Source organism: Miniopterus natalensis, chromosome 2, assembly GCF_054644295.1.
Source record: "Miniopterus natalensis isolate mMinNat1 chromosome 2, mMinNat1.hap1, whole genome shotgun sequence".
In the NCBI taxonomy this organism is placed as follows: Eukaryota; Metazoa; Chordata; class Mammalia; order Chiroptera; family Miniopteridae; genus Miniopterus; species Miniopterus natalensis.
In genome coordinates, this window is record NC_142082.1 from 170104914 (window position 1) to 170119474 (window position 14561).

At 35.4% G+C, this 14561-nt stretch overlaps 1 protein-coding gene across 1 annotated transcript in view; it reads left to right on the plus strand.

Annotated features, from left to right (window-relative positions):
- NEDD1 (NEDD1 gamma-tubulin ring complex targeting factor) overlaps positions 1 to 14561 on the plus strand; it is a 34234-nt gene that overhangs the window by 1417 nt on the left and 18256 nt on the right. Inside the window, exons 2-5 of the mRNA XM_016221821.2 lie at positions 268 to 411; positions 3145 to 3239; positions 7111 to 7227; positions 9895 to 10035. Coding sequence (XP_016077307.2) covers positions 276 to 411; positions 3145 to 3239; positions 7111 to 7227; positions 9895 to 10035 — 489 coding nt within the window. The 5' untranslated portion in view covers positions 268 to 275. The remainder of the gene's footprint in view (positions 1 to 267; positions 412 to 3144; positions 3240 to 7110; positions 7228 to 9894; positions 10036 to 14561) is intronic.

Sequence of the window (14561 nt, forward strand, 5' to 3'; positions counted from 1 at the left end):
GAAAGAAAGCTAGTGAGCCTGGTGGGTCTAGGAAAAGAGTTGCACCCAGGCTAGGTAGGCCAGGTAAAGCATGCTTAGAGGTTGGATTTCATTATAATTGCTATGGAGAGCCATGGGAAGGGTCAACTAAGAGTGCTTGGAAACACTCTCCTGGACAAAAGTGGACAGTAGTGCCACTTGTCTTGGATAAAATGCTTCACTTTAACTTTTTTTTTTTTGCCTGTGTTTAATTGTTTTTTTAAATATATTGTTCTAAATTACTTTTAGGTGCAGTCATGCAGGAAAACCTCAGATTTGCTTCATCGGGAGATGATATTAAAATATGGGACGCTTCATCCATGACATTGGTGGATAAATTCAACCCACACACATCACCACATGGAATCAGCTCAGTATGTTGGAGCAGCAATAGTATCCTTTAAAAAGAAGAAATAATCACTCTTTTGTTAGGTTTAACAACCAATGGAACTTTTGCATGTGACCCATAATGAGAACTATATTTTGCATAGCTATAAAGACAGATAAAAAGAAACAGTTTACTAAACAGTATATTATATGAATACTCACTGATTTTTCTTGATTTCCTTTTCAAAAACTTTAGTTTCAGCCCACTACATTGAAAAACACTGCTATTAATATATATACACACACTTATATGTTAATTATTAGATCCAGACCATAGAATTGGTTTTGTTATCTAAAGTGTGTTATTGAGTCAAATGGAATAAGGTAGGTAATGGTAGAAAAAATTCTGAAAGGTTTTGGAATGATTTTTTGCGTCTACATTTGAATATTTGTGGATTTGGTCTGGAAATCAATGATAGAACTCAAAGGCAGAAACAAAGGTTGGGGGAGGAGATAAAAATTAAAATTGTCCAGTATCCCCATCTTACTGATGTGCTCTTGTATTTTTCTTCCTTCCTGTCTCTGAGGAAAATAGTCTCATTTCCCAAACGTTCAGAGAAATTAGAAAATAAATCCTGTCTTTGTAGGCTCCTATGTGTGGATAAAATAAATGAGGCAGTGAAGCTTATAAATCAGGATTTTTCAGCCTCGCACTATTGACATTTTGGGCCAGATGATTCTTTGTTATGGGGCCTGTCCTGTACATTAGAGGATGTTTAGAAGCCTTTCTGGCCTCTACCCACCAGAAGACAGTAGCCCCTTGTTGAGAATCACTGCTGTAAACAAATTACTCATCACTTTTTGTATGCAGATGTTCTATATACTTGGTGCGCTAGAAATTGTTATTCTTTTGTGAAACTCATACACTGCTTCTTAAACAAATTAGGTTTTTACGTGTCTGAACTTATCAATACCAAAATGCTAATACTCTCTTTCTTGATGAAAATAAAAATATCAAAGTTTTAAAATGTGACTGATTGATGAACAAAACCATTAGACATTTTCATGCTCAACCTAATTGTTCTTGCAAATATGTAACAAAAATGACAAATTTTCTTATTGATTAAATTGACTTCATCATTCCTTGAATTTGTATTATAGTAGCAAAATAAATTACTTCAGTGGTCTATTAATCAAACTCATGGTGCAGTGGCTACAGTTTTGAAGCACTCTCTAGATGTGTAGTGGGGGGGAAATGTTTTTAAAGAGAGCGACAAATAGGTGAGGTTGCTTCTCTATTACTGGATTTTTATTATGTTTAGAGGTTAATTTTTCTTTTTGGTTTATTTGTATTCCAAGGAGTTTTATTAACAGTTGGCATTTACTGATAAACCCCTTAATGGTCTGTCAATAAAACTGATGTGACTATGAGGAGGTATCATATGACTTGGAAACTGACCTTATTTCTGTGTGGTTTCCCTGTGCAGTAGATGTGCACTGGGAGCCTTTGTATAATCTTTTCCTAATGAAGCTTTGACCCTTCCCATGGAGGTTAGTTATGGGTTAGTTATGGGTGAACAAGGACTTCCCAGGTGCAGAAACTTGGGGGCCACTTTACATGGATTCCAAAGACGGCGTTAATGAAGACATGCCAGGGAGATTTGTTTTCTATGTTTTTGGTTTTTGGTCTTCGAGAAAATGTTCCTCACTTTCTCATGATCTCTAAAAGTACCTGAGAAATAAAAGGATTTACTATTTTACCCTCATAGTATCTTTCTGTTTTTTCATTTCTATATTCTAAGGAGAAAAGTAGCAGTAAATAGAGGAAGAAGCAAAGGAAATGATTTATTTTTCTCAATGCTATAAATCTAGGTAGAAATGATTTTGTTTGAATCATGTATCATAATAAAATCACAACCCATGGTTGGTTCACAAAATATCAGAATGTTATGCAAGTCATCCAGAAGTAATGCATTTATAACATTGCTTGTTAAAAAGCATTAAACTTCTGATATTTTGTTATGAGTTTCAAAATCAAACTCTTATTCTTGGTTATATACTATTATTTTTAGTTTTAAAATACTTACATTGTTTTGTGTTTACTGATTGTTCCACATAAAATAAGGTTAATTTTATTTAAAGGTTAAGGTTATTTAAGTTTTAAAATATTAAATTTTAAATAATTTATGTTTAATTTAAAATAAAACTCTTCCATAACATAAATAGCTGCTATCTAACCATATTTGTTTATATTTGGTATACTTACTGTAATATTTACTCTTAATACATTTAAGATTGAAACATTGTATCACAGAAATTCTAGTTCTGAGAAAATACCAGGTCTTATTTTTTTAGTGGACAAATAGGAGACTAGTGTAGATATTTTCTTTCTAGTTTAAATGGGCACCAAACACTGCATTAATAAATAACTATCTTGAGCAGTGTTTATAGATAAAGAGGCTGATTAATATTTGCTGATGATGCCTCGTTATGCTTTTGTTCTTGAAGGATGAAATTAGACCTTCTGGCCTGCTTGTTGAAAGTGGAGTAGTGTTTCACGTGGGTTAACTAGCTCTCAGGTGATAGCAAACCCAGAAAGGATCATTCCTCCCTGCAGTGGTAGTAAAGAGAATTAGTGATTGGTAAACTGAGCCATTTCCGAAAGCTAATGCATAAGCTATGTTCATTTACTTTTCTTTTTAGGCGAGTGTGCTTGCTTTTATCATCACAATTCTGTGTTAATAGTCTGGTGCCAGTGATGCTCATGGATTGTTTTATGCTCCATAACTCTTCACTTAGATAACTTTCTAGTGACAGCATCTTCCAGTGGTGACAAAATTGTTGTTTCAAGTTGCAAATGTAAACCTGTTCCACTTTTAGAGCTTGGTGAAGGGGTAAGTGATTTTTTTACTTAAAAGAAAAATCTTAGTTCTGCGTGGGTGGTAATGGCTTATTTATTGTGGTGCTCGCAACTAAATATAAAGGTGTTTAAAAGCATTATTCTTAACCTAAGCTCAAAATAATACCGTAACACTTACAGGTGAGATAGGTACTGAAACATGTTTCAAGTAAAATAATACTGGATTCCAGGGGAGCAGCCAAGGACTCATATTTTGTCAACTAGGCACTTGCTTTCTCTATTTTTCCTCTGTGGGAGGTGCCCTGGTATTGCTGCCTTTTTTAGGGCTAAGTTCTACTTAAGTCACGAGGTTGATATAACAACAAAGCCCTAATGATGTAGCCCTGCCCTCACCACGTCGGGCTGAGGACTCTCAGCTAAGGACCTCTGTCTGATGGTTGCCTTCTGCTTTCGCTTCTCTCCACCTGTACTGAAGGGCCCACCTGAGTGTCCCCAAGCGCTCCTGGAAGAGAATGGCTTTGTCAAAATGAGCTTTGGTCCCGGAGCCTTTAAATGAAGCTTTCATTACATATTGTTTTCTTACTCTTTTATAAGTTAATCTCTGATTCAGGATATTGCTGTCTATCCCATTTCCAATGTACTGGAAGCTGTTTCCAAGCTCTTTTTAAAATAAGATACGAGCTAAATAAAGTACAAGTAGTTGATCACTTGTTCTTTTTTAAATTTCAGATTTTCCTAGCAGACCCTAAAACAGTATGAACAGTCCTAATTTTACACACTGAAATAGGTAAGGGAGCCCAGTTGGAAAGAACACAGCCTGGCAGTGGGATGTAAGCTCATCTGATTAAAAAAGGACTTCTGATTTCTCCCGGTCCTTTCCTAAAGGTATCTGGTGGGACTGACCAAAGCTTCAGTTCCAGCCCGTGTATGTTGGAGGCTGGGGCAGAGAGGATGCTAAGGGTGGAAGTGGAGCTTGACGCCCTCTTCATAGTCAAACCCAGTTAAGTAAAATTGAGGCAGAGCATCCCTGGTTGATAAAAGTCAGAGTGTACCCTTCAAGAGCAGGCAAAACATCTTAGCCACCATCTTTGAATCTTTAAATCCCATCAAAGGTGGTTGACCAGCATGTGTTTAATTAAATATCAACATCAAAATAATTTTGATTGCCACCTCCACCACAATATATGTTATGCTTCTTTTTACCTTTTTGTTTTTGTTATTAAAACATGAAAATAACATAGATGATATTCACCAGTGTAACACAATTCTAAGAATTTTTGTGAATATTCCACATTGGTTGCTGTAGATCTGTTTCCCATACATAGTTAAGAAATCACATCAGAGTGCACGTGGCTGAAGCAAGGTCATTATTGTTATTATTTGAATCTGCTTTAATTTATTCATTAAAATATTTTGCAAACATTGGTTCTTTAGCCGTTATTAGTAATTTATTGTAACATATTAGTGTGTTGAACACCTTTGCTTTGTAGGATCCAAGTTCTTTTACTCATGTGCTATTTGAGATATTAGGCCTATCCTACATGGGAAAATATGATTCTTACTTAAACATTATTTTTTGAGTAGAACTTTAAGCTTATATTTATTTTCCTTGATTTCGTATTTTACTTCTTTAAAGTAAAGAAGACTGGTATTAACAGTATTATAAGGGATATGACAGGCTACTATATAACCTAGAAATTTGACCAGCTGTTATTTTTAGATTTTAAAACTACATCCATTGCTTGTGTCTTGGGGTGTAGGATTCCTGTAATAATTACACAGTTTCTATTAATTATTTAAGTTCATTAGCTACATTAATAATATATTAACATAAAAAATCTTCTATTATCCTGGTGGGCCAGCTATAAATATAGCTTTTGTTCTGAGCCCTTAAGAATAATTAGTTGTTTTTGACAATTAGAATCCTAATATATCAACCTTTGATCGACATCATTCTTGTCTTATTTATTTAAAGGTTATTTTTATAGCTCTTAGCAAACTGTCCTGATTTGCAGTGATAACCACATTCTAAGTCTTATTAGCTTGTTTAGACTGAAGTCAGTTCCTAGTATGGTGCATTGCAAGAGAATGATACCTTCTGTACTGACACACTGACCTAAAGTGTCCCTGATATTTTTATATGTGTTAGTAATTTTGACTCTTGGTCAAAATTTGAGAGTGGTAAGAATCTTGGGTGCAGGGGGTGGGGGTGGAGGTGGGGGTGCGTCTGCACCCTTGAGAATTGTATGCTCTCTTGAGGATGTTGTTGAGATGTGTGGACTCTCACGGTAGGAAAAGTAGATCTAGTCGTTTCTCATTTCTCAGATGAAGAAACATAGGCTCAGAAAGGTGAGATGACTTGCCTAAACCTACATAGCTTGCCTTTTAACTAAGTCACAAATATATCCCCTTTGGAATTTATTTCTCTGTGTTTTTCCCATAGCATTCATCTGGAGGTAAGAGTGTTAGTATAACTACGTAGTGTACCTGAAGGCTAAATAGGAAAAAACATGCAACCTCCATAGTGTGCTGATGGATGGGCACCACCAGGTAGTTGAACACTCAGATAATTATTCCGAGAAAAACTTGGTAGCCTCTGTATTATTGGCCATTTATTTTATAAATACTTATTGAGCATGGATATGGTCTTTGCTCTAGTGAAACTGACATTCTGGTGGAAGACAGACAACAAACTAATAAACCTAATACCCGGACAGTGATAAGTTGTTATGTCAAGAACTAAAATAAGATATTGAGATAGCAAGTTACCTTAGGTGGCCAGGGGAGGTCTTCTGAAGAGGTGGCATTTAAGATGCTGTCTGTTGACCAGAAGAAGCAATACAGCCAAAGTTCAGGGACTTGAGCTTTCCAGGCAAGAGTAGCTGTTGTAGAAGCCTTGAGGCAAATTATGTTTAAGGAATGCAAGAAGGTCTCTGTGGCTGGAGAATTAGTGGGCAAGGAGGAAAATGAGAGAGGAGGTAGGAAGGGGCCAGATGAATAGGCTTTGATAGCCACGTTAATGGGTCTGGAATTCTGGGGTTGAGTAGAAGCCATTGAAGATTTTTAAATGGGAGAGACATAATCAGAGTTACATTTTTTAAAGGTCACCCTACTTACGGAGAACAATGTGTAGAAGTGGGAGTAGAAGCTGGACGACCAGTTAGGAGACTGCAGTTGTGGGTTTGGATTAGGGTGCTAGTAGTAGCTGTAGATATAGGAGAGGCCATGTGGGATTTATTTTAGTGTTGGAGTTTAGAGAATTTATGGTAGATTTGGGGGAGGTTAGAATGAGGAATCAAGGGTAATTCTGCAATTTTATCTCGAGAGACTGATGGATGGTGTCCTTACAGATGTGGGGAAGACTGTAGAGTCAAGTTCTGACGACTTGATGTTTGAGAATTGGGTTTCTTAGAGCGAGATTTGCTATGAGGCTTTAGGCAAGTCTCTTGTCCTCTTTATAAAACTGTCCCCATCTGTAAAATGAGGGATTTAGACATCCTTTAAAGTCTCCTCTACCTTTAGTGTTTCCTGAGCTGTGGGCTGATTGGAATTCAAGGTTATCCTATGGAAGTGCAAGAGCAGGTTTCAATAAGGGGAGATAAATATTAAGGGCAAGTAAGCCCTGATGGGGCGCCAAGACTTGCTGGTATTTCCCAAGCTTCCTCGGTCACCTCTATTGTATGGCAGAGAACATGAACCTGGTTGATTTCCTTGAAGCCTTTTTGAATTTACAAGCTGTTGGATCCATGTGGAAGATGAGAGGTAAATCTTTAGTATAAGTATTAGCATGTTTGTAGCATTTAATTCCACAAATAGTTATCAAGTGCTTACTAAGTATCTAACAAGACTTGAAAGTCATCTCTGGGCTCTAGTAAATTAAGATAATTTTTTTTCCCCTTTAATAGCAAAAGCAGACATGTGTCAGTTTAAATTCCACATCTATGTATTTGGTAAGCGGAGGCCTGAATAACACTGTCAATATTTGGGATTTGAAATCCAAAAGAGTTCACCGATCTCTTAAGGTAAGGAACTTGGGGGGGGGGGAGGGGTGTTAATCCTTACAGAAATGGGTATTTCACAATGTGTTTAGTTACCAAACTTTTCATGTTGAGCTTTTATGATAAAAATAAAATGCTTCAGAATTGAGATTCGCTAGGGAAAATAAAGATGCTGTTTAGCTGAAAACTTATGTATATGTATTTTTGTCAGTTTTTTTTTCCCCTCCCTGTATGTCACTAAGGCATGTTATTGGTGTTTAAAATGTTTTATTTTTTTACTCAGTTCTAGTCTCATTTGAATGAACCACTTTCTTTACATTTTCTGAGGTATGCTTTGTTGTCATCAGAGATCTTTTTGAAGGCACTTAGGAAAAGTGAGTGTGGTTTTGGGATGACAGTAGTTCATCTGGTAGTTAGAGCTGGAGGATTGGCTTTTTCTCTAGTATATTTGGCTGTTGCTGTTTGTGTTGTTTTTGTGTGTATGTATTTTGACCTTGATAATGAGATATTTTCTAAAATAATTTATTACAATTATTATTTCTTTAAATAGCTTTTTGCAGTTTCAGAAAATAAAAATATTCTTCACATATTTGGGTTGTGATGATATTTTTGGAATTTTGCTTTTTACTATTGTGTCTTTTTAATATTTGGAACATTTATAGAATTGGGGAGTTTAGAAGTCTCTGGCCAGTTTTGTCACATATTGTCACACAATTTAGGAGCATTACTCACCCCCATCTCTCCTGTATGGCAAAATCCCACTTATTTTTTTCATCTCTGCATCCCAATTACTCCAGATGGTATTTTCTCTTCAGACTCTTACAGAACCTCATTCCTTCCTTTATGCAGTTAATAAGACGGACTAATTGTGATAGTGGGAAATCTAATTTTCACCTCCGGGTCCCTTCTCTACAGTGCTTTTTCTGGTAAAAACACAATTTCTGGCACTTGGTAGGTGCTTAGTAGGTGTTTACTGAAGGACTTATTTTCCACAGCTGAAATAAGAAAGACACCTGTATCTTTACTAAGTCATAGACATTGCATTGGACCTCATGTTCTTAATTTCCCAAATGGCAACAGTGCACTAACTGTCTACTCTTTTCTTCTCATCAGACCTTTTCCCTCAGGACAGCAATTGTTTCTTTGATTTAGAAAAGGAATAAAATGTAAATACATCTCCAATCATGCTTGAGAAAAAGTTGGAAAAAGTTGTAATACCATAGTTATTACAATAGAAAAGTTGTAATATAATAGTGGAATATTATAGTTACTATTCTTGGTATTACATTAACCTAATAATTAGATACAAAGGATAGTTTTTTTACATTATTAAGGTATGACACCAACTATTAAAAACTATACTTTGAATCCTGATCACTTTTCTTTGTTCCTGCTAGATATTTCTGATTTGATGTTGGAAAACATAGTCCTTGTGAACTCAGTTTCTTTAAAACCAAATAGTTTTATTTCCTGCAAATGGATTTCCCCTTTGGATTTGGGAGACAGCCTAACATAGAGGGAGGCAAATAGGCTTTGGAGTTTGACCTGGAATTTAATCCTGGCCTTTTCACTTAGTTACATGAGCTTCACAGATTTCTTACTTTCTGTGCCTCATTTAGTTAACTCATCTGTAAAATGAGGAAAATGACATTTTCTCCAAGATTGTTCTAAGGAATAATAATAATATATAGGCCTTACCTGTGTGACTTAGTTGGTAGGAGCGTTGTCTGGTACACAGAAATGTCATGGGCTTGATTCCCAATCAGGGCACATACCTAGGTTTCTGGTTCGATCTCGAGGGGGTTAGGGCATGGTCAGGAGGCAACCAGTCAGTGCTTCTCTCTCTCTCTCTCTCTTTCTCTCTCTCTATTTCTCTCTCTCTCTTTCTCTCTCTCTCTGCCTCTCCCCGCTCCCCTTTCCCTTCTCTCTAAAAAAATAAATAAAATCAATGGAAATGTCCTTGGGAGGATTAAAAAATAATAATAAAATCATAGTAATATATAAAGTTCCCAGCATTAGTAGGTACTCAGCAAACGGAAGTAGCTGATACCATCTCTCAAATATACCTTGCTCATTCTGGCTTTGGGGCTTTTGTTTTTTGCTCTGTTCCACTTTGTCTGGTTTATTTCCCTTTCTCCTAGTTTAGCTGTTTTCCTTTCTTTAAGATTGAACTTAAATTTTATGTGTTCCATAAAGCTTTCTTTGTCAGCTCAGTTCATGGTGATGCCTCTTTCTTTTTCCTCTTGACACTTTGCCTCTACCACTCACTTAGCATTTCTGCCATTTTCACATTAATTTAAATGTCCTGTCTTCTCAAGTGAACAGTAATACTCTCAAGGGCGGGACTCTCCTAATAGTCAACTTGCAATACATGTTACCTGTCTGTGGAAGTGAATTCTTTATAAGGGAGACATTGCCATTTGGACAATTACCTTTCCTTTCTCTCTAGTTTCAGAGGGCCTGATCATTATTATGGTTATAAAAAATAAATCTCTGTTCCTTGAGAAGACTTGGTGTCAATCACATAGTTCCCTGCTTAGTTGAGTAATTTTTTAAGGTTATTTGAGGAAAATGTTAAAGAAATATTAGATTGACAAATAGATAATATTTATAAACCATGAAATTTACAAAAACATGAAAATGTGCTTTTTGAAGGTTTTATGGCACTGTACTTTCATTTTTTTCTTTCAGGATCACAAAGATGAAGTAACGTGTGTAACATATAATTGGAATGATTGCTATATTGCTTCTGGATCTCTCAGTGGTGAAATTATTTTGCACAGTATAACCACTAATTTTTCTTCTACTCCGTTTGGCCATGGTAGTAACCAGGTAAGTATGGGCTTACTCAAAATAAAGTTGATAAGATAGATTTTGAACTCTTATATAAAACAATGAGTTTTAAGTTTTTAAAATTAAGTATTTAAAATTTACATTTAGCTTGTTTGAAAAACTTAGAGCTAGCTATTTTTTAAAGATAGTGTTTAAAAGTGCTCAAATAGCAGGCTAATTCATACTATGCTTATATGATTAAGTTCAGAGTATGCTTACTTGATTAAGTTCAATTAGGCCATTGAATATAACATGTTCCTAGATTATAACTATATATAACAAAATACAAATAGTGTTAATAGGTTAAGCCCAAAACATGGGTATTAATCTTTCTGTATGACATTACCGCTATAGACGTGTTGCATAGCTCAAACTGTGTTAGCTACAGGACAGATACTTATGCTCATAAATACTCTGGTGGACATGTGACAGTTGAGTGTGTTTAGGCACAGGGCAAGTGGAGTTTTGGTTTTGGTTTCTTTAAGTATGTGCTAGTTAATGTATGAAAACTTATTTATGTATTTCAGGTTAATACAGGAGTATGTAGGGGAAGTTTTTGTTGTTGTTGATCCTCACTCAAGGATATTTTTTCCATAGATTTTTTTAGAGACAGTGGAAGGGAGGGGGGAGGGACAGAAGGAGGGAAAGAGAGAAACATCGATTTGAGAGAGACACATTGATTGGTTGTCTCTTGCATGTGCCCCGTCCGAGGCCGGGGATCGAACCTGCAACCCAGGTACGTGCCCTTGATCTGGTAATCTAACCTAAGACCCCTTGATGCGTGGGCCCATGCTTCAACCACTGAGCCACACTGGCCAGGGTTGTAGGGAAACTTTTTATAAAGGAATATTAGCCGAATTTTTTCTTTATAAAAATTAGTCTATCAACTTCTTCGAAGAATAAATTTAGTTTCTCAAGAAATCTAATTTTTAGCTAACTTTCCATGAAACTCTCCTCAGAAATTTCCAATGAGGTATAACCTCTTTTAATTCTTACTTTTTATTTTATTATTTTAATCTTTATTGATCTCAGAGAGAGGAAGGGAGGGGAAGAGAGAGAGAGAGAGAGAGATAGAAACATCAGTGATGAGAGAGTCATTGATCGGCTGCCTCTTGCACGACCCTGACTGGGGATTGAGCTGCAACCTGGGAATCAAACCTCGATCTCCTGGATCTTAAGTCAGTGCTCAACCGCTGAGCCACGCCTGGCTGTGCAATTCTTACTTTTTATTATAATCACTGTGTCCATTATTATTATTAGATAAAAGATGGAAGTGCCTCACTTTTGAAAAACAGTTTTTAAAATTATTGTTTGAATAATATATATTTTGTGTTTAAGGAAAATTTTATGGATATTAAAAATGTATAGAAAAATGTCTTTTTTCAAGTTTCCTGTGTATTGGGGAATAAAAGAGTTATACATGTAAGTGATAATATGGCTGATTGATATAAAGCAATCATGGTGAATCAGAACAGTGAGAGAAAATTACCTGATTGGGAATAAAATGGGGAAATTAACGGAGGGAGGATTTCAGCTGGGTGTAATGCTTAATTGATTTATTTTTACTACAGTATCAATTGGCCTCTTGGCCAAGAACTTGATTCTGACTTGTATTAGGGTTAACTCGTTACATGCCCACCCTCTAGTTGGAACCATATCTTGTTTTCTTTGTTCTCAACCATTGTCCAACTTTGTGCTTTACCTGGAAAAGATCCTCAATAAATATGTGAATGGATGAATACATTTAGGGATAACAAAGATTATAATAAGCTAATATAGAACTTTGGGGGAAGGATGTGTTATGTGGAGGAAATCACATGAACAAAAACAAGTAACAGGGAAGGCGTGTGGTTTTTTATATAGGGCCAAAGAAAAGGTTGGAAAGGACTTTGAATGCTGGGCTGTTAAAATTTTGTAAAGATTTCTCAAAATTCATTTAAGATTTCAAACATACTAAGTATTCATTTCTTAAATTTAAACAATGTTCATAAAAATTCCAGGTCTTTACAAAAATTGACATAATTCAAATACACTGTTACTCAGCCCAATTCCTGTGTTGGAGATTTTTATTATAGATAGGGGTCTAGGTTATTGAGAAAAATAGTGTAGGTGGGGCACATCTAATGATTAAATTAAAATGTTTCTGTTTTTGTTTCCATGAACAATCAATTTGAAATCTTGTAAAATTTATCAAATTGATTTCTTAGCAAAACTGATAAAACCATGGAGTCTCATGAATCTGCATTACACTGAATTTCCTATTGGAAATGAGATTGCCTGAATATATTTAGAATCTTACTTTGAAGTGTATGAGCTGAATTGAAGCTGTTAGTTTTATGTGGATCACAGTGTCTTTCTGCAGGAGAAGAGAGCCTTACTGCTTCTGCAGACCTGCCAGGGCTGACAGATTTCTGAGATTATAATTGCATGTCACTGTTTGGCAAATTCAGCAACTTAGGCTCACAAACAGGTTAACCTGTGTTGCCTTTTGAAACTGTAGCCCTATTTAAAGCAGTTAAAGAGTGCATCTATTTTATTGATTCTTTGTCTTTAAAAATGATCATTAAATATAGGAGGCTTTCTGTGAGATTTTAAATATAAGGTATTTCAGTATGTATGAAATAAGTTTATTGTCTTTGGTGAAATTTTTGGCACTTTAGGTATAGATTTTGTAAGTAGCAATAAGACTGTTTGAGTACAGAGATCTGGTAAATGTAAATAATTATTTTTACATTTAAAAAACAATTTTATGAGGAATGAGTTTAATTCTAATTTGGTTAACTTGGTGACTGGTTATGTTTGTACCTGAATTTTGGCACTCAAAAAAGTGACTACAAAGCTTTATTTCTAGAATAGTGGTCTCCTTTATATTACATAGGAGCATTGGTATATAATGTTTGCATGATAATATGGCCTTAATTCTCTTGATATATTTTCTTAATATTTGTGTATACTTGTCTAGCCTATATATTATGTTCTTAAGCAGTTTTATAGTTGGCATAAAATGAAGTTCCAACCTATATCTTTATGTATTACTTCCTAAAGGCTACTTTTCCCCCCTGTATTTTTCTCCTCCAAATTTCCTCTAATGGGAAGTTATTTGAAGAATGTGTCTTGCACTATTCTGTGTGTAGCTCTGTGTTCCTTCCCCACAGTGTTAATCATGCCGTTGGTCCAGTCTTGTTTTCTACCTTTCGCTCATTAGTGTTTTATCCCAGGTGTTCTCATATTACTAGTCTCCATAACCATACTTTTTAGTGGCTATATAGTATTCCAATGTTCAAATGCCACAGTTTAAACATTTTTATGTTTAGGTATTTTCTCAATTTTTATGATCAGTGAGCACCATCTGTTAATATGTTTCCATAAGCATATATCTTCTGCTTTTGACTTTTCTTTGAGATGACAAATTGTCTGTCGGTGTAACTGAGTAACAGGCTCACATTGTCTTTCCTTCAGGAGCTTACATGTGTTACTCTGTCATTTTTGGTCTCAACTGTCTGATGACAATTTAAGTATTTTTTCCTTATAAGTTACTTGTTCCTTTTCCTTAGATGACCAAAGGATTTTTGTTTTCTAACGTCCAGTGATTTTGCTGGACTATGGTTTTGGTCATTCTACTTGCTATTCATATGTACATGATATGCTAATTGAATATGTAGTTCAGATCTTTTCTTCTTTCAGGAAAGTTTTCTTGAATTATAGTTTTTAGTGTTTCTTCTTTTCCTTACCCTTTTTCTTCGTTGATCTTCTTATGTACAGTAATTTATTACAGGTCCGCCTCAGGCACCCTGTTTTCCTCTGCTTCCTCCTGCATAGGCACCGATACTGTGAAGAATTGTAGCTGTTAATTTTTTGACCTATAGCATGTATATGGGGTTGTGGAGATACCAGATCGTCTAGTTTTGTTGTAATTGTTGTTCATAGGATTTTAGTTTTGGTGTTTGGTTTGCTGTTTGTCTGTAAATTACTCATACAACATATACATACACACGCTGCTGGGGGATCCCCAAGACCCAGTTTGATGATTCATTAGCAGAACTCACATATGCGTATATAGTGTCTATTATATGTATTGGAGACTATAAAGCTATAAGGAAATATGCATGTGCATTCATGTCTCTGTAAAAGGAAGGCTTTTCTAAGCAGATTTAAAAATTTTAAATCTGACAAAAAGAAAGACCTAAAAAAATCAACGAAATTGAAAGGAAAATATTAATGCCCGTGAAAGCATTAATGTTCTTATTATGTTAAGATCAGTTGCAAATTATTACTTAAAAAATCTTAATAGTCCAGTGAAAATAAGCAAAATAGATTAATGGGCATTTCACCAAAGAAAGAAGACATATGATCACTTAGCATTTTTCAACTAAGAACCTTTAAAGTATGACAAACAAATACAAATTCTTTCATAAATTAGCAATTAAAAAAAATATTTCAGAGAGAGCGAGGGAGAGAGACAGAAACATCAGTAATGAGAGAATCATTGATCACCTGCCTCCTGCAAGTCCCCCACTGGGGATCAA